General features: G+C 54.2%; 1 protein-coding gene across 1 annotated transcript; it reads left to right on the top strand.

Moving 5' to 3' along the window:
• Positions 1–3,769: 3,769 nt before the first annotated feature.
• On the top strand, positions 3,770–5,352 carry GBX2 (gastrulation brain homeobox 2). The gene is made up of 2 exons (XM_071418317.1): positions 3,770–4,466; positions 4,686–5,352. The coding sequence occupies exons 1-2, from the start codon at positions 3,971–3,973 to the stop codon at positions 5,207–5,209; spliced, it is 1,020 nt and encodes a 339-aa protein (XP_071274418.1). The 5' UTR covers positions 3,770–3,970; the 3' UTR covers positions 5,210–5,352.
• Positions 5,353–19,281: the final 13,929 nt, after the last annotated feature.

Raw genomic sequence — 19,281 nt, 5'->3', positions numbered from 1 at the left:
GGATTGTTTTGTGGTTTGGGGATTGTTTTGGGGTTTGTTTTGCCTTTTTTTTTTCCCTTTCCCCTGTGCAGGGCAGGGGGGAGGAAGGAGGGGGTTCCACGCGTGGGGGGGGGGCGCATCCCCCGTGCACGGCCAGGGGCAAATCCTGAAATCCCTGAAATCCTGCCCTCCCACCCTCTGGCTGCCAGCTCCCAAAACTCTCCCAAAATTCCGGGATAAGCCCGGGAGCTGCCTCCATTCCCCGCGGGAGGAGGAGTGCGAGCCGCGGCCGCATCCCTGATTTTGGCTCGCACCTGCATCACTGAGAGCTCGCTGATTTTTGGGGGGTGATTCTGGTCATTCTGCTCAGGGTCTCCTCTATTGCTCACCTCCCTCTCCTAGGGGAAAAAAAATAATAAAAAGAAGACTTTAAAAGCACCGCAGGGTGATGTGGTTTGGGTGATTTTGGTGGCGTTTCCCACGCAATTAAAATTTCCCCGGCAAATGCAAGAATTAGCTGGAGAGAGGCTCTGGAAGCCCGGGTTTTGCTTTGGAGAAGATCAGCCGCTGCAGATCGGAGCTGGGGGTGCCCAGGGGAGGGTGGGCAGCGATCCCTTGGCAGGGCAGGCGGGATGTGCCGGGCTGGGGATGCTGTGCCCGGGGCATTCCCACCTGGAGGGGCTCCAGCGCATCCCAGCGCTCCCTTCTCTCCAAACTGCATCCCCTGCCTGCCTCCAGTTGGGGTTAAAACCCCAGGAAGGGATCACAGCCACCCCACAAACCCTGCCCGCTCCCAGCATCGCTGCTGCTCCTCCCCTGCGAGGTTTTTTGGGGACAATCCCTGCCCGAAGCCTCCTGCTCCTGCTCCATCCCGGGAGCAGCGTTTGGGTACCGCATTTCCAGCTGGAGCCGGGGCTGCTCCCTCCCCACGGCCCAGCCTGGGGGGAAAAGAGCTCCCCGAGCAAGCCCGACCCTCTGGAGCGCTGATTCCCACCAAATCTTTGGGGTTCGCCCCCTTTTTTGCCTTTTTTTCCCCCTCGCTCCCTCCTGCTCCACTCCCTGCCACAATCGCGCCCCGCTCGCTCCTGCCACAATCAGGGATCGCCGAGTTTGGTTGGGTTTTTTTGGTTTGTTTTTTTTTTTTTTCTGTGGTTTTTTTTTTTTCCTCCGGGAGAAAAAAAAAATCAGCTAATTATGTGCCGAACAAAAAGCCCATTCTTGCCCGAAATAATGCTGCCGTCCTGCAAAGGCACTTGTTTGTGGGCAAATTTTGAAGGGGGCTGACAATAAAAACAGCTGCAGGAGCTGCCTGTTGGTACACATTGCCATTCCTAATTATCCCTGCCCTTCCCGCAATCCTGAAAAAATGGGATTTTTTTTTTTTTTTTTTTTTTTTTTTTTTTTTTTTTTTTTTGCCCCTCTCGGCTCGCTTGGCTTTGCTCCCCGCTAGAATTCCCAGGTTTTTGGGGTTTTTTTAGCATGGTGGAAAGGGAGGGAGGAAGGAGAGGGATGCGATCGCAGAGTGGAGCACGGGGAAAGAGGGAAAAGGGGGAAAAAAAATGGGAGAGGAAAAATCCACGAAGCATCCACGAGGAAAATGGGAAATCTCCCCGAGCTGCTGCACATATGGTGGCCTCCGCAAGACGGAGCCAGGACATATGGAAATGAGCTGGAAAATCCAACTTTTCCCACTCCCTTCAAGTCGGAGCTGGGCCCCAAAAGTGTTTGTGCACGCACATCACACAAACCCCCCCTGCCCATCCCCAGCCGCAGCTGCTCCCCTGGCCATGCCCCCGGGAAAATCCTTCCCGCACAGACCCCCAAATCCTGCTGGGGGTCAGCACCCCAAAAACGGCAGGGTGGGGAGCCGGATGCGGCAAAAAATGCGCCGAGACCCTCAAATAATAACCCGCCCCCCCTTGTTTAATTGAAATGAACGTTTTCAGATGGTGGCTGGGGGATAAACTGACCCAGATATCCGGGCAGGGGCCGGGGAGTCTTCCAGCCCCACGCAGCGGGATTTGGGAGATTTAGGGGATTTGGGGGGCTGGCAGAGAGCTTGGCACCGCAATCCCACACGGGTTGGGTTTGGGGTGATCCTGGGGAGTTTTAGTGGGCTCCGTGGTTGTCCGCAGCGCTGGCAGGGTGGCACCGCAGGCGCGGTGTCCTGCGCGACATGTGCTACCCTGGCTGGCACAGCGGGGGATGCCCAAGAGGGGGCTCCTGCTGATCCCGGCTTTTGGGGACCCTTCCCAGCGGGATCTCCCGCTGATCCCGGCCTTTTGGGGACCCTTCCCAGGCGGGATCTCCTGCCGATCCCGGCCTTTTGGGGACCCTTCCCAAGCAGGGGCTCCTGCTGATCCCCGGCTTTTGGGGACCCTTCCCAAGCGGGATCTCCTGCTGATCCCGGCCTTTTGGGGACCCTTCCCAAGCAGGGGCTCCTGCTGATCCCCGGCTTTTGGGGACCCTTCCCAAGCGGGATCTCCTGCTGATCCCGGCCTTTTGGGGACCCTTCCCAAGCAGGGGCTCCTGCTGATCCTCGGCTTTTGGGGACCCTTCCCAAGCGGGATCTCCTGCTGATCCCGGCCTTTTGGGGAGCCTCCCCCCGGCCACAGCCGCTTTGAGGCGGGGTCTGGCTGCAGAACCCCCCAAAGCCAAGCGCAGGGGCACAACCAGCACCATTGTCCCGGGAAATCTTCAACTTCCCAAAGGCAGGAGGGATCCCACCCACCCCCAAGCAACTCCCCTCCTTTCTCTTTTTTTTTTTTTTTCCCTCTCCTTCTTTTATTCTTTTTTTTTTTTCCTGCATTTAATTTTATTTTCCAAACCACTTGATCTTTGCTTGGGAACCTCCATTAATTGCCTGGGTTTGCCTCTTCGCCTGGTCCCTTTATCATTATTTATGGCCTTTGAAATTGTGTAAAGTTCCCTTGACGTTCAATTTACAAGTTTGGGGCTTTTTTTTTTTTTTCCTTTTTCCCCCCTTTTTTTTTTTTTTTTTTTTTGTTCCAGCTTTTGTCCTCGCCAAAGACGTCGTGTTGGAAAAGGCTTTGAGCCGGCCAACATGAGAAGCTCGCCGGAGAAAAGGGAGCAGCCCCTCCATCGCTTTTAATTCCGCCGTGTTGCTGAATGGCTCTTTTACATAATTGCAGAAGCAATTTCAAAGCCAAGCCAGGGGCTGACTTTACCCAGAACCACATGGAGCCTATTTGGGGGCTTTTCAAAAAAAAAAAAAAAGAGAGAGGGAAAAAAAAAAAAAAGAAGAAAAAGAAAGGGGGGGGGAAGAAAGGGGAAAAAAAAGAAGGGAGGGGGAAAAAAAGAGGGGGTGAGCGTGAATTAAAAAACAAAAAGAAAGAAAAAAGGGAAAAAAAGAAAAAAAAGGAAAAAAAAAAAAGAAAAAAGGAAAAAAGGGGAAAAAAAGGGAAAAAAAGGGGGAAAAAAGAAAAAAAAAAAAGGAAAAAAGGAAAGAAACAGGGAAAAGGAAAATGTTTCGGGAAAAGGGCTGTTCCAGGGTTTGGGAGGCAGCGCGGGGCTGTGCGGGGGGGGTTGTCCCGGCCCGGGAGCCGCGGAGGTTCTGCGGGCGGTCCCGCGTGGGCCGCGCCGTCCGGGGCGCCGTGAATGGGGCGTGTCCCCGGGGGCGTGGCCTCGCCGCCAAACCCCGCCCCTTCCTCCTCTCCACCAATGGGCGGCGGCGGCGGCGGCCACGTGGGGCGGGCCGGGTTCCCAGGCGGCCAAAATGTGAATGGGCGCGGGGCAGCGCGGGCGGGCAGAGCGGCGGCGGCGGCTCCGCGGGGGCGCAGCGCGGGCGGGGCGGCCCCGAGGTGCGGGAGCTGCCGGGCCGCGGCCCCGCTCCGCCCCGGCTCGGCCCAGCGGCCAGCACGCCGCCGCCGCCGCCGCCGAGCAGCGGCAGCAGGATCGGGACGAGGAGGAGGAAGAGGAGGAGGAGGAGGAAGGTGCCTGCTCTCCCGCTCGCTCCCGCCGCCGCTCCGGCATGAGCGCGGCTTTCCAGCCCTCGCTGATGATGATGCAGCGCCCGCTGGGAAGCAGCACGGCCTTCAGCATCGACTCTCTGATCGGCAGCCCCCCGCCGCCCGCCCCCGGGCACTTCGTGTACACCGGCTACCCCATGTTCATGCCCTACCGGCCCGTGGTGCTGCCGCCGCCGCCGCCGCCGCCGCCCGCGCTGCCGCCCGCGCTGCCCCCCGCGCACCCGCAGCACCACCCGCTGCCCAGCCTGCCCTCCGGCTTCTGCTCCAGCCTGGCCCAGGGCATGGCGCTCACCTCCACGCTCATGGCCACGCTGCCCGGCACCTTCCCCGCGTCCCCGCAGCACCAGGAGGCCGCCAGGAAGTTCGCGCCGCCGGGCAACTTCGAGAAAGCCGAGGGCATCCCCCCGGACGGCGGCGGCGACGATGGAAAAGCTTTCCTGGGCAAGGACGGCGCCCTGCTGCCCTTCCCCGCCGCCGACGCCGTCCAGGCTTCCCTCGGTGAGTGAGGGATGGGGGGAAGCGGGAGATGATGGGGGGGACCGGGCAGCAGGGAGGGCTGAGCTCTCGGTAACATCGGAGCGAACGGAAGATGCGTTTCCCGGTAGATAGGGAAAAAATGAGGGAGAATAAAAATGAAAAAAGGGGGTGGTCGAAGCATGGTTTTTGGGGCGCTGGGATGGTGCGCGATGCTAACGCGAGGCCTCTGCTCCCTTCCAGCCGGGGCTCTCCGCGGGCAGGGCAAGGAGGACCCCAAGGCGGAGGAGGAGGCGAAAGGCAAGGAGGAAAGTTTCTCCATGGACAGCGATCTCGATTACAGCTCGGACGACAACATCGCCGGGCAGGCGGCTCACAAGGAGGAGGACTCTGGCACCGCGCTGGAGGAGAGCCCGCAGAACCCGCCCAGCTCCGGCAGCACCACGTCCACGGGCAAGAACCGGCGGAGGCGAACAGCCTTCACCAGCGAGCAGCTGCTGGAGCTGGAGAAGGAATTCCACTGCAAAAAGTACCTGTCCCTGACCGAGAGGTCCCAGATCGCCCACGCCCTCAAACTCAGCGAGGTGCAGGTGAAAATCTGGTTCCAGAACAGGCGGGCCAAATGGAAACGGGTCAAGGCGGGCAACGCCAACTCCAAGACGGGGGAGCCCTCGCGGAACCCCAAGATCGTGGTGCCCATCCCGGTGCACGTCAGCAGGTTCGCGATCAGGAGTCAGCACCAGCAGCTGGAGCAAGCCCGACCCTGATCCCTGTCCCTCCCTCCTCCCGCGCTCAGTTTTTCACGGGAAAAGTTCCCAAGCCCGGGGTTTGAAGGCGACCCACCCGCATAAAAACAAAACCGAGAGAAGCAAAAACAAAAACAAAACAACAAAAAAAAACCCAAAACAAACCCACAGAAACCATCAACAACAGCAACCAAAACGCACCGCAAAAAAACTAAACCAACACGAAAAAAAAAGAACCCCGCGTTGTGAGCGCCTGGTGAATCCCCAGCACGGGCGAACTTTAAAGCGAAACTTTGCGCTCGCCGCGAGGGGAAGAGGCTTGGGAAGTGTTTGGGAAATCTCGGAGCAGGGATATCCCGGCTGGAAGAGGCGCACAGACCCCCCCTCCCCCAGAACAGAGATATTTATTATAGCGAGGCTGCGCTGCATCCCCCGGCCGGAGCATCCCCAGCGAACCCCACCGCGCCTTTTGCCACCTTTGGGGTTTTCTTTCTTATTCGGGGGCGAAAGGTAAAAAAACATAAAAAACAAACCAACAAAAAGACGAGAGAACAAACAGACGAACAAACAAACAACAAAAAAAAAAAGCCGAAAGAAAACTCAGAGTTTCATTTCATGCCTTTTTTATTGTTTGGTTTTATTGCCGATGGCTGAGTGGCAGGCACAGGGGAATGAGTTTTTAAAATCTTTTTTTTTCTTTTCTTTTTCTTTTTTTTTTTTTTTGCCTGGCTTTCTGTCGATTTGGTTTGCCTATTCTACCAAGCCATGTTTAAAGGAGAGAAGGGGAGGGAGGGTGGGGAAGGGCAAAAAAAAAAAAAAAAAAAAAAGAGAGAAAAAAAAAGCAGCACGATCTTCACTATTGTCTTTAATTTATTTCAATGTAGCTTATTTCCTTATAAGTTATGAAATTTAAAAGCAAACTAAGTCTTGTGAATAAAAACCGACAAAGAAACAGAAAAGACTTTAAAGACAAAAAAAAAAAAAAAAAGCCAAAAAAAAGCCCTCGAGCCCCCGGCTGTTCTGTCCAGGATTTGGCGTTGAGCTGATTTTCCTTTCCCCTCCTGCGCTGCCGGAGTGGAGTGATGCTGCTCTCGCCTGTATTTTCGATTTTCTGCTTTTGTGTTTGTTTTTCATATTTTTGTAGCCACATTTATTGCCGGGGAGGGGGGAGCCGGGTGGAAAACTTTCTCTTTTTTTGGTATTTTTTTGTTTTGTTTTGTTTTGTTTTTTTCCTGTTCCCCTTATTTTGAGGGATGTGCAAGCTGCAAAAACCCCAAACAATCTGTTTGGCTGTGCGTGCTCGGGGCTGGCCGCGGGCGGGGGGCAGAGCACCCCCGGCTCTGAGCCCTGCCCGGGGGTGCAGCCCCCGCCCCGTGTTCGGGGGGTGCCGCCGCCTCTCCCTCCCACCCCCAGCCGGGGCTTTGGGGCTCCGCTGCCTCCCCCAGCCCCATTTTTGGGGTTTTTTGGGGGGTGCAGCCGCTGCCCCCAGCCCCGCGCCCGTTCCCGTTGCGGCGGGGCCGGATCGGGGCTGGGAGGGGTCGGGGCCGAAGGGTCCCGCGTCCCCCCCTTCCCTTCCCGCATCCTTTTCATCCCCACCCCCTCCTTTTTTGTTTTTTCCCCCCTCCCCATTATCCCGGCTCCATCCGTGCCGTGACATCGGCGGCGGCGATTTGGAATTAAAAATGAAATTTTCCCCAGGAAAACGGAGCGCCGGGGGGGTTTTGGGGTGGTGAGGTCTATTCAAATGAAATAATTAAATCTGGGAAGGAGGGGGGGGGTTCGTTCTGTCCCGGGACAGGCTCCCAGGCTCGGCCGCGTCACACCGCTCGCGCTTCATCACTTATTTATTATAATTATTGTAATTAATGCTGTTAATATGGTTTTGTTTGGGTCTGAGGGGGTTGGCCGTGGCTCCGGGGGTGCACGGGGGGGGGATCCCCATCCCCACCAGTCGCTCCCCAAAAAGGCACAACCCCGGCCAGCATCGCCCCACGGGCAGCCGCGGACACGCGGGAAAACACGCGCAGTTCCAGCCTACTTTAAAAAGCTTCAAAAAGCTTTTTAAAAACCTGGAATATTCATTATAATGACGATAATATTTTTGGGGGGTTCGCCGGGAGCCGCGGGACACGCGTGGGACAAACCCCCCGCGCCACCCCCGCCGCCGCTGCTGCTGCTGCTAAAAACAAAAAATCATCTCTGGAATTGCTGGGATTGATCCCGGCCGGATCCCGGTGCTGTCCGGCCAGCGCGGAGCCTGCAGCACGCTCGGCTGTGATCCCAAACCGGGGGATGCACCCCAAACCGGGGGATGCACCCACAAACCGGGGGATGCACCCACAAACCGGGGGATGCACCCCGAACCGGGGGATGCATCCACGAACCGGGGGATGCACCCCAAACCAGTCTGTGCCCCTAAAACTGGGGGATGCGCCTCCAAACCGAGGTGTGCTCCCAAACCGGGGGATGCGCTCCAAATCGGGCTGTGCCCCCCTAACCCGGGGTATGACCTCAAACTGGGCCGTGCCCCCCAAACGGGGCCGTGCCCCTGCCGGGGCTGCGAGTGCGGGGTTTTGGGGAGCAGCAGCTGCTGCTCAGCCCCGTTCCCTCCGGGGATCCCTCCCGGTGCCAGCCCCGGGCCGGGGTCCCCCCTGCCCCCCCTAAGCCGGAGCGGGGCCGGAGGGGGAAGCCCCGGGCCGGGGGCCGGAGGAGAAGGAGATAAACAAGCGAGGGGGTTGATAGCTGTCATCATCACCATCATCATGGCTTTCATTTGGCTGCCTAATGAGTCAGATCACAGGCAGAGAGAAAAATTGTCAATCGCCCGGGCTCTAATGAATTTTTTTGCAAATTGTAATCAAGCCAGGCCGTCTCAGCTCGCTGATTAATGAGACCCAGGAGGCCCGGCCAGCACCTCAGCTTTTTATTCCATCCCGTCCTCCCTGCACTAAATTAACAGCAACTTGTCTGAGCTTCAAATTAACTCCCAATGATTAATTCTGATGGGGGGGTCTGAAGAATAGCTCGTCCTAATAGGCACTGGCCTCTGATGCTGTTTGAAATTAATACACTTCCCCTTTGGCTGCCGGCTTTAATCCAAGGCTGGGCTTTGACATCACTATATTTGTTGTTACAATAAATTCCTCTTACATCTGCAGATCAAATAATCGCGGGGCTCGGGGAGCGCGGCGGCGGCGGCGGCAAACCCGAACTCGGAGGGGACGGGGAGCTCCTCTCCTCTCTCTGCTGCAAAGCCTGGCTTTAGGTTTAGCCACAAATGGGGATTTTTAAGGCTCGGCAGCAGGGCTGGGATGGCGCTGGGATGTTAAATAAGACATCATTGCCTTTAAATCCCCCCCGCTCACCTCCGTGAGCCGGCGCTGCCCGCAGCCCCCCGCACCCAGCGCAGCTCGGTTCTGTGTGTCCCGCATTAATTGCTCTCATTATCTCAGCCGGCTCCAGCTTTTCCTGCCTTTTCCCTGCCCCGGGAATGTGCCAGGACCCGGCTGTGCCCGGCCGGGCTGCGGGGGGCACCGCAACACCCGCGGGGAGAGTGCCCGGGGCCGGAATCCCCTCCCGAGGGACCGAGCATCCTCCGATGCCCCTGGGGAGGGACCCCCATCCCCGAGGCGTCCCGGGGGCTGTGTCCCCTCTGTCCCACGAATCCCGGTGCCATGAAGCACTCGGCACCCTGGCGCACCAGAGCAGCGCCGTGTGCGCGGGGACAACCTGTGTGAATTACAAACCGCTCCGTGAAAATGGATCGCTCATCCCAAAGCCTTGGGCAGCGTGGAGGGGGCGCCGCGCCCGTGTCCCCCCGTGTCCCCCCGTGTCCCCGGGGGTGCCGGCTCCCTTCCGTCCCCTCCCGCCGCCGCGGGATGCTCGCCCGCCCCTCGCTTGCTCTTTTCTCCCTCCCGCTACGCCCGGCCCATAGAGAGCCTTAATCTGTTTATTTCGAGCCACTTCATCCTCTCGGCCGCTTTTGTCCCGGCCCCAGCCTCTGGCTTTGTGGCAGCAGCGCGGAGGGTTTAAAAGCCCCTTCCCCTATAGTTTGAGGTCTCCTTGGCTGCCGGAATGACAATGGCTGAAACAGGATTACACTGACCTGATCCTATTAAACTCGCCCGTCGCTCTGTGCCGCCCTCCTTCCCTCCCTCCCTCCGGCCCCACCAACTTCACTCGCCCAACTTTCCCCGGGCGAGAGGGGGAAGCCAAAGGCCGCCCCTCCGAGCAGGCCCGATGGAGCAAGGATGGAAGGATGCAGGGATGGAGGCTGCTCCTGCTTTCTTGGCTTGTTGCTCTTTTTTTTATTTATTTTTTTCCCCTAACGGAGCCACGTGGATTTTAAACCCGCGCTTCACCTCCCAGAATCTCGGGCTCCGAACTAAAAGGCGGCGTTTCCTCGGTGTCCCGACTGCCGGCTCTGGCAGGAGATTGAGTTAAACCCGTACAGGGCGATTTCAGCAAAAACCAAAAACCACCCTACGGAATTCTGAGGCATTCGTACAGATTGAAGCCCTCCGAGCAAAACCCTCCTTTGAGGGGATGCTGGGCGCAGCGTTCTGCCTTTTTCAGACAACCCAGCGTGGGGAAAACCCTGGGGATGCACATCCCGCATCCCTGGGGGCATCCCCGGAGCATCCCCCGGGCACGGAGCGAGTCCCGGCTGCTCCCGGGACCTGCGGCAGGAGCGGAGCGGGGCAGCCGCGGGCTCTGCTGGGGATGCTCCCGGGATGCTCTCAGGATGCTCCCAGGATGCTCCGTGCCAGCACCTGCGGGGGAACGGGAATTGATGCCCCGGGGCAGTGATCTCCGGGCAGGGGGCTCGGCTGAGCGGGCGGTGGAACCGGGGCTGTTTTCAGCTGAACTGCCGGGGTGGCTGCATTGAGTCAGAGCCCTAAAACCACGCTGGAAATGGGTATTTCAGCCCCGAGTGGCAAAGGGGCCCATCGCCGGCTTTTAGTGCTCACATCCTATTAATTAACCCAGCAAAAGACAAGCCGGGGATTCCCGGTTATCGTTTTGCAGGAGAGTGTTACCGACTGTGTGGTGCCACCTGCCTGGGGCTCCCAAACTCCTCTAAAAGACCCCAAAAATGGCCTCCCCAAAAGGGCCATTTGCAGCGATTTTTAAATTTTTTTAAGTTAGCACGTCTTGATGCTACCTGAAGTGATAAAAATTGCAACTGCTTGAGTATAAACAGAATTTTTTACTGTTTTCCTCCCTGTTTTGATCCTCTTCAAGATTTTTGGTTTTGCTGCAAAAGCATCCATACTTGGGAATGTTGTGGGAAAAGGTGAGTTTGGCCCCAAAAGCCCTTTAAGAATCTGCATCCCTTGCTGGTATTCCCAGAACAGCCAAAAGCAGCCATGGGAATGGGTTAAACAAATTACCAGTGCAGAGAGTTCCCCAGTGGGAGCAGCTTTCTGTCCCCATTCCCTCTGAATCAGGCTCATGGCCATTTTTAAGACACACATCTGTATTTTTTTCCCAGCCAGATGCTGGGCTCCTAAGCCCACAGCTGCTATTTCTGCCCCCTCCCCAATTATTTTCAGATTTCCCCATTTCCAGAGAGGCAATAAGTCCCCGCCAAAGGAGGGTAATGGCAAGGCTCTCTCCGAGAGAAATTGTTAATTTGGGATTTATAAAGGACTTTCCTTAATGAATAATAGTTGAGATCGATCTGTCTTCCTGCCTGGTGCTGCAAAGTAACATTTGTAAAGTGAGGTGATCCCAATTACTCCCTCTAATGACCCTCTCCAGGAGAGATTCCAGAGCTGCAGCCAGGAACCCTCTGCTCCCCTGGTGCCAGGAGCATCCCCTGCTTCTCCCAGGGGTCTCTGGATTTATCCAGCTCCCAATCCCCATTTCCCTGGGTTTATCCATCTCCCAATCCCCCATTTCCCTGGGTTTATCCAGGTCCCAATCCCCCACCTCCCTGGATTTATCCAGCTCCCAATCCCCATTTCCCTGGGTTTATCCATCTCCCAATCCCCCATTTCCCTGGGTTTATCCAGGTCCCAATCCCCTCATCTCCCTGGATTTATCCAACTCCTAATCCCCCACCTCCCTGCCTCCATCCAGGTCCCAATTCCCCATTTCCCTGGATTCATCCACCTCCCAGTCCCCTCATCTCCCTGGGTCCATCCAACTCCCAATCCCCATTTCCCTGGATTTATCCAGCTTCCAATCCCCATCTCCCTGGGTTTATCCATCTCCCAATCCCCAATTTCCCTGGATTTATCCAGCTCCCAATCCCTCATCTCCCTGGATTTATCCAACTCCCAGTCCCCATTTCCCTCGATTTATCCATCTCCCAGTCCCCATTTCCCTGGATTTATCCAGCTCCCAATCCTCATTTCCCTGGGTTTATCTATCTCCCAATCCCCATTTCCCTGGATTTATCCAGCTCCCAATCCCTCATCTCCCTGTATTCATCCACCTCCCAGTCCCCCCATTTCTCTGGATTTATCCAACTCCCAACCCCTCTTCTCCCTGCGTTCATCCACCTCCCAGTCCCCTCATCTTCCTGGATTTGTCCAACTCCCAATCCCCATTTCCCTGGGTCCATCCAGCTCCCAATCCCCCATTTCCCTGGGTTTATCCAGCTCCCAATCCCCACCTCCCTGGTTTTATCCATCTCCCAATCCCTCTTCTCCCTGTATTCATCCACCTCCCAGTCCCCCCATTTCCCTGGATTTATCCAACTCCCAATCCCTCTTCTCCCTGGATTCATCCACGTCCCAGTCCCCTCATCTCCCTGGGTCCATCCAGCTCCCAATCCCCATCTCCCTGGGTTCATCCATCTCTCAATCCCCCATCTCCCTGGGTTTATCCAGCTCCCACCTCCCTGCCTGCTGTGGCTCAGCTCCAGGATGTCCTGCAGGATCCTGCAGGACTCACAGGAAGGTTTGGGTTGGGAGACACCTCAAAGTTCATCTCATTCCAGCCTCCCACCAGCCCAGGTGGCTCCAGGCCCTGCCCAGCCTCGCCTGGGACACTTCCAGGGATGAGCTTGGCATCCCAGAGGGGAGGGAACGATGGGGAGGTCCCCCCTGGCATTGTCACCCCCTGTGCCCAGAGTGCCAGGTCCTGACCCCCACCCACCTCCTGGCTTGGCAGAGAGAGGGGAAATGACTCAATTATTACCAATTAACTCAATTATTACTGATTACTGCCCAAAAGTGTCTTCACAGGAGAAAACACCAGCACTGAAGGGCCCTGGGATCAACAGGAGGAGAATGAATCCAGCAGCGAGCAGCAAGGCCTTTTCTCCTTAATTTTTTTTTTGCTTAAAATATGGATCCATTCCAGATCAGAGCCAACTAACAAAGTGTGGGGGGTCTCTCTCCATCTTCTCCAGGTCTTCAGCCGGAGACTGGATGCCTTCAGGGCATTGATGAGTTTGCAGGTGCCTTCTCCAGATGTTTTCCTCCCTTTCCATCCTTCCTCTCTTCCCTCTGCTTCCTCTGTGCAACAGGGAATGAAGGTGTGGAAATCCCATTCCCTTCTCTCCTTTTCTTGCTGTCATCCCTCATCCAGAGGCTGGTGGAACATCTGGAGAGCCAGGAGCCAAGGCTGGGAGGTTTTTCCCATGCTGCAAATCCTGCTTCCCTGGCTCCCCAACACTTGGGAGAGAGATACTCTCTGGATTCTGTGTGCCCCACCAGCAGTGCTCCCCTTTCTTCCGGGCCTCCACTCCAAGAGCATCAGCCCAGAGATGTCTCACCCAGCACCCAGGGAATTCTAACGCCACTTTCCCAGTAATTCCAGTGGAAAAGGAAAATCCAGGAAAAAATTACCTCCTAAAAAAAAAAAGGCAAAATAAATTTCTCTTTGAAATCCCTTCTGCACTGCTGGAGTGAAATAGAAGCACAAGTTGTAAGAGCCTTGCTCTGGGTCACCTTCAGATGGGGTGACCCAGGGACCACGCTGCCTTTGGCTGCCTCGCCCCTGCTCCAAGGACTTTTTTGGGTGTTTGAGTGCAAAGAACTCAACGCTGCTTTTCTCTCCCTGCCTGCAAAACCCATCCCCGTGCTGATGCAGAGCCTGGCACGGAGCTCAACCCTTCCCTCAGCTCGCAGGGAGGGGATTCTGGGATGGATGAAACCCCCGATTATTCCTCACCTGGCACAAAAGCTCGGCAATGCCAGCGTGAACTGGCCGGGCCCCATTAAGTGGCAGCCACCAGGCAGTAAATAAATTGGAACCATCTCCAGAGCTGATTAGCTCGCTAATTAAGCTCAGTTACGGGGAAATCTGCGGTCAATCAGCCCGGCCATTACCAGTTGGATCCGCAGAGCGGGAGATGGGGATGGTGCTCCTCTCTCTGCTGGGGAGAGCAGGGCAGGAGCAGGAGGAGGAAGAGGAGGGGGGTGAGGAGGAAGGTGCTGCCCAATCCGCTTTCCCCAGCAGCAGTTCCGAGAGGCTCATCCATCCCGGGTGTGGGAATCCTTACAATCAGAGGGTTTTAGGAGTGCTACAAAAGGCAGGCCTCAGAGAGAGCAGAACTGGGATTAGAGTTTAGCTGTAGCCATAAGATTTGTCAGCAGAAAGTTTTTATAAGAAGTAGAAAAGTAAGGACAAATAGAACAATGATCTGGGTATTAACACTTGGCTAGAATACCTCCCTCAGTTACAGAAAGGTAAATTTACCGAGATATTAGGAAGTTCTGAGCTTAATGATGGAGCTCTGTGCATTGTATTTTAATGCTTACAAGCAGGTATTGTATCCAAAATAAGTGAGCATTGTTTGACCAAAGGTACGTGTGCTTATAGTGTTTGGATAGAACTACTGTCAATCTGCTTCTGCTTTTGTGATTGATCAAAAACTTTTAAGGGAAGTTGTAACATGCAGTTCTTTGTCTGCTGCCGGGGATGTGAGCTGCTGGCATCTTCCCATTGCCATAACCGTGTAATGAGACTGATGGTGGAAGATAAAACAGCTCGAGATACGTTCCCCAGCAGTCCCGTCCCGTTGGTGATTTGTGCAAAGAGCCCAGGCAGTGATATTGGGGATGCCCCACAGCTCCCCAAAACTGCAGCGTGCCCCACAGAAAAGGGTAAAACCAGGGCTGGAGGGTGTAGTGGATTTCCTGGCCGGGCCAAGGCTGCTCCCCATGGGAATTTCCCGTTCTGCCCCATCCCTTTGCTCCTGGCTCTTGCCAGGCAGCAGCTGGGGAGGCTCAGGGGATGCTGAGGGACATCTCCATCCCCCTCTGGGGGGTTCATTTCCCTCCATCTCGGGGATCTCTGTGGTCAGGATGACCCTGAGATGTGTCAGAGTCTCTTTTCCCAGCCTGGCAACCAAAGGAATCAGGACTCTTCTGTTCTGCTTCTCAAGGTTATTTATTTGCTGTTATCTATAACATTTGTTATCTCTAACATTCTTTTCCTGACCTGCTGAGGTCCATTCAGCAGGTCAGTCCATGGCACACTGCCCAGCCTCAGGGTGGTGTTATCTTCTTATACTAAAAACAACTACCTGTACAATGTTTACAATTCCTTCCCAATACCTATCATCTACGTTAGACAGTGAGCTTCTACTCTAAACCAATCGAAAAGTGCCAACATCACAGCAGAAGACGGAGGCCAAGAAGAAGAAGGAGAAAGGCTGGACATGCCCAGGTTGCTCCATCTTGCCCCCTGAAGCCCCATTCTAAAAACCCCCAAAATCTATTTTTCCACTCTGTGCTAAATTCACTATCATTTTGTGGCCTGTCATTATTCATACAAGGTTGGGAATTGTTTTTTCCAAGGGCTAAATCAAAGGCACAGGGGTCTTGGGCTCTATGCCAAGGTCTCTGAGCCCTCTGACAGGGTCTCGAGTCCTGCAGGGCAGCCCGAGGAATTCCCTGGGTCCCAACCCCTCCAAGGCAGCTCCAGCTTCCTTGGGCTGGCCCAAAGCTGAGCTGGGATTTCCAAGCTGGTGGTGTCCATCCAGAGCTGGCAGCACTGCAGGGTGAGGTGTTCTGGTGTGATAGATGAGGAATGCCATGATTGACTCTCACCATTAATGGACAAATATCATGTACATAGGTTAAGAAAAGATTTATAATTTATAGTTCTGCTGTATCCCCTCGTGTGGTTATCAAGGGACAGCTGGGAGTGCTGGCTTGTCACTGTGGTGACACTGAACTCCAATCAGGATTTGAGATCTCCACCATTGGAAAGCAAAGAAGGGGATGATGGACAGAACTTTGGGAGGGGTTAAAGGGTTAAAAAGGGTGAAACTTGCATTGTGAGGGAGCTGAGCACATGGCGGGGAAAATCCTTTGCTCCCAGTGCTGTAATCTTTTTTCTTTATTCATTCTTCTGTTATATTTTTGATAAGGTTTAACAAACCTTCCTGAACTATGAGAAGTGAGCAGCTATTTCTCACATTTGGGAAGCCCTTTTGTCCCCCCTGCTGCCAGTGGGCATCAGGCAGGGAGCTCTTCTCTCCTCCTCCTCCTCCTTCCTCTGGAGCTCGGGGCTGCTGCAGATCCCAGCCTTTCCTTCCTTACATCCACATTCCCGGCCTTGGATTCCCACTCATCCTCCCAAACGATGCCAGTGTTTGCTCTGCACCAAATCAGCAATAAATGAGCATTTTTTACTGTAAAAGGTGACCAGGAGATTTTCCTCAGCTGAGCAAGGAGCCTTGAGTGGCAGCAGCACCAATTCCTGAAAGGCTGGAGCAAACTCCAGGGATTTTTGTGCGTTCCCTGGAAGCCCAAGGTCGATCCCTGAGCAGCGGCAAAGCTCCATGGAATGGCAGTGTGAAAAATGTGTATTTTGTGATTGGCTTTTGGCAATCATTAAAATGAATATTATTTGTGTTGTGTTAGAAAGTGATGCTGTGTTAATTTTCTTAAGTAGTGTGTTAAATATAGTTTTAGGTTATAACATAAGGTTAAAATAGAAACTATGCTATGTAGGATACTTTTTTTTAAAGAAAGGACTCACAGCCAGATAGCAGCCACAGGACACCCAAATCTTTCAGAGGAAGAGAATTTATTGCTCCATTATCAGAAGAAATGAACTTCTTCCCACCTTGCTTAGCCCTGAAGATGCTGTCAGGATTCAGAGGAAGAAGTTGACACTGCCCAGACAGAATCCTGTGTTTGAATGGAATTTATGCATCATGGATGAGGTGTATGAATATACAACAGGCTGTTGCTTTTAAGGGTTAATCCTCTGTTAACGTGGGTCCTTTTTCAGGCTTATTTTGCCCAGAAAGGTACCTGGACTGTCTGTAACTCTTTGTTTTTATTGTCTCATATTGTCCTAATCCAAATTGTCCCAATTTTTATTACTCTAATGATATTCTTATTTTTATAACCATTTTATTACTATTAAACTTTTAAAATTTTAAAAACGAGTGCTTGGCATTTTTCACAGCATCACCTCTCCTCTCCCACCGCTCCAGAGCTCCTCATCCTCTCCCTGAACCCAGGGAATCTCCAAACAAACCCATCTGGTGCCGGGCGATCACAAATAAATAAGTGCAATAATAACTAAGTGCTAATTGCTGGCGCTGGGCGTCAAATGGTTACTGCCAGAGCATTTATTGGGCAATTAAAGGCTTTACTGGGCATTAGGAGAGATCAGTGACTGCCTGGTGGGATCCCCAGCCTGGCTTTCCCTCTGCACTTGGAGTGGTTCCACCAGGAACGGCCACGTTTCCCTCCTGGTCACCCCCACAGGTTGTGCTCTGCCTTTAGGGTTGGATTTGGGCACCTGAAAGGTTTTTCCCAGCCTAAATGGTTTTCTAAAGTCACCTTCTGGGCATTGCCCAGGCGGGAATTGCGAGGTTTCATTGTGGAAAAAGCTCAATTCCTGCCTGAGATCCACCCCAGAAACAGAGGGAAAAGGGATGAGCTCAAACCCCGGGCTCAGAAGAGCTCAAATTTTGGCTGGGCTTCTCCCAAATTCCAGTGGGAGGTGGGAACCAGAGGAGCTTCCAGGTCCCTTCCAAGCCACACCATCCCATGGCCTGGATGTGGGATGCTGCAGGTGCTCAGAGCTTTCCAGGGGTTCTGGCATCAGCCAAAACGATGGAAGAGATGGAATCCACTGAGGATTGAGACACTGATGGAAGAAAAATCCACTGAGGGTTACTAAACTCACTGGAAACAGGTGACTCGGAAGTCCCTGAATTTTCAAGTTCCAGGCTGGGGAAACTCAAGGCAAAACCCCCACAAAATCAGATTTCAGACACCTCCAGCTCTGGTTTTTGGCCACTGGTGGAGAAATAAGGACCTGGCTCTTTAAGGTCACTCTGACCTGACCTCCACAGAGCACAAAATGTTTTTGTTTAAACACCAGATGGATCTGGGTCTCTTCTGGAAAACAAAGCTGTTATCAGGGAGAGTCAGCCCCATCCCACCATCTCTGAGCTTCCTGTGCTCATCCCATCGCTCCCCTCACCAGAAATCAGGAATCTGAGCAGGCTCAAGCAGGAGGTGATGGGTTTCCACCAGGCCAGACTGGGAACTCACTGGAAGGGTCCCTGCAGGAAAAAACGTGCCCATCCCATTGCTCCCCTCACCAGAAATCAGGAACCCAAATCCAGTTTGGATTTGTATTTAAAAAAAACCCAAATAAAAGCCAGCAGAAGTGCCCAGGGAATGTCCTGGATGAGGGCTAAAAGCAGGTGGTGCCTACAGAGTGAGAATCTTCTGGGCTCTGGAGGAGCTTCCCTGAGCTGGTGCTCCCAGCATCCACCAGAGTGAATCCTTTGGAGGCAAGGGTGGAAATGCACAGCAAGGCCCTGATGGCAAAGCATCAGTTTGGGCTCTTTAGGAATTATTTTTCTTCTCTTAAAAAAAAAGGAAAAAAAAAAGGCAAAAAAAGGGGATGTTTCCTCCACTCCCATTATGGGAATCAAGAGTTTTCCTTCCCAACCTCCTCCTGCCCCCCGTTGCTCTGCTGTAGGATGTTTTCTTTTTTCCCCAGGCATCAGTGAATGCCACCAGCTGGGAGCGTTCCAGGGGTACACAGGGGTGGGCTGGGGGTAAGGTGAGGAAGGTGGGCATGAAAGGCATCCTTGAATCTGCTCCACCATCCCTGAGCACCTGGATCTTCCAGGAGAAGCCAGATCTTAGGAGGCTTGTGAGGGAGTGAGAGCAGCCAGCCGTGCCCATCACGAAATCAAAACCCACATCCCTTCAGGAGAGCAAAGGAGGGGAGGGACGGATGGCTCCTAAAAAAAGGAGCACTACTACAGCTTTACACCCAGGGGGAAGCCAAACAGAGTTCTGCCAGGCTGGAAGTTCACATTTCAAATCCAGGAGGGGAGAGCACAAAGCAGCACCTCCTGCCTGGGTACTGGGGGGTTCAGCAGGGTGGGGAAACCTTGCAGGAACAAAGGGGAGCAGCTGCTGCCTGACAAACCAGCCATGTGAGCCCAAAAAAGGGGGGAAAAGGAACATCCACGAGCAGTCCTGCAGCTTTTCATCCCTCACAGTGCTGCTGGAGCCTCCCTGGAGCACTTGGGAAGGAAGAGCAGGGAAGGAAACACTAAGTTCCCCCAAATCCCAGTGGGAAAGGAGAGGTGGGAGGCTGGATGGGCAATGACAGATTTCGGTCAGGGCACAGCAGGCTGAGAGGATAAACCCCAAACCCCCAAATCCCAGGCTGTGGCAGCCCCACTCAGAGCATGAGGATACAATTTCACCTCTCCAGCCCTGGCCAGGTTTTCTCTGGAGCAGGATCTGCACTGGTGCCCTCTGGGGCACCTTGTCCCTCCTGGGGTGGCTTTGAGGTCAGCAGGACTGCAAGGTCAGGAAAAGAGCCAACCCCAATCTGCTGCTTCTCCCTCTTTTGGAGGGAAATCCCCCACTTTTCCCACCTTCCCTCATCTCTGAGCACCCCTGATTTCTCTGTGAGACAAGCACAGACTGGGCAAACCACAGCACTGGTTCTCTCTCTGTGGTGCCCTTGTAGATCCTAAATGTCCCATTTCATTCTTCACTCCAGGGTGGTTTAAATCATCTTTAAATCATCATTTCCCCCCATTTCCATGCACTTTTATGGAATCTTTCCTGCTGCTCTCCAAGGACCACACAGCTCTCCCAACTTTATGTAATTTTTTCCTTCAGGGACCCTTC

This window comes from Agelaius tricolor, unplaced genomic scaffold (genome assembly GCF_023055355.1).
Source record: "Agelaius tricolor isolate 1412-34295 unplaced genomic scaffold, bAgeTri1.0.p SCAF_83, whole genome shotgun sequence".
Taxonomy (NCBI): Eukaryota; Metazoa; Chordata; class Aves; order Passeriformes; family Icteridae; genus Agelaius; species Agelaius tricolor.
This window is presented reverse-complemented; position numbering and strand designations above follow the sequence as displayed.

Excerpts from the sequence above, each read along its gene's own strand:
- GBX2 (XM_071418317.1), top strand. The coding sequence starts at position 3,971 with ATGAGCGCGGCTTTCCAGCCCTCGCTGATGATGATGCAGCGCCCGCTG. Across the intron at positions 4,467-4,685 it reads CGCCGTCCAGGCTTCCCTCG|CCGGGGCTCTCCGCGGGCAG; the intron begins GTGAGTGAGGGA and ends GCTCCCTTCCAG.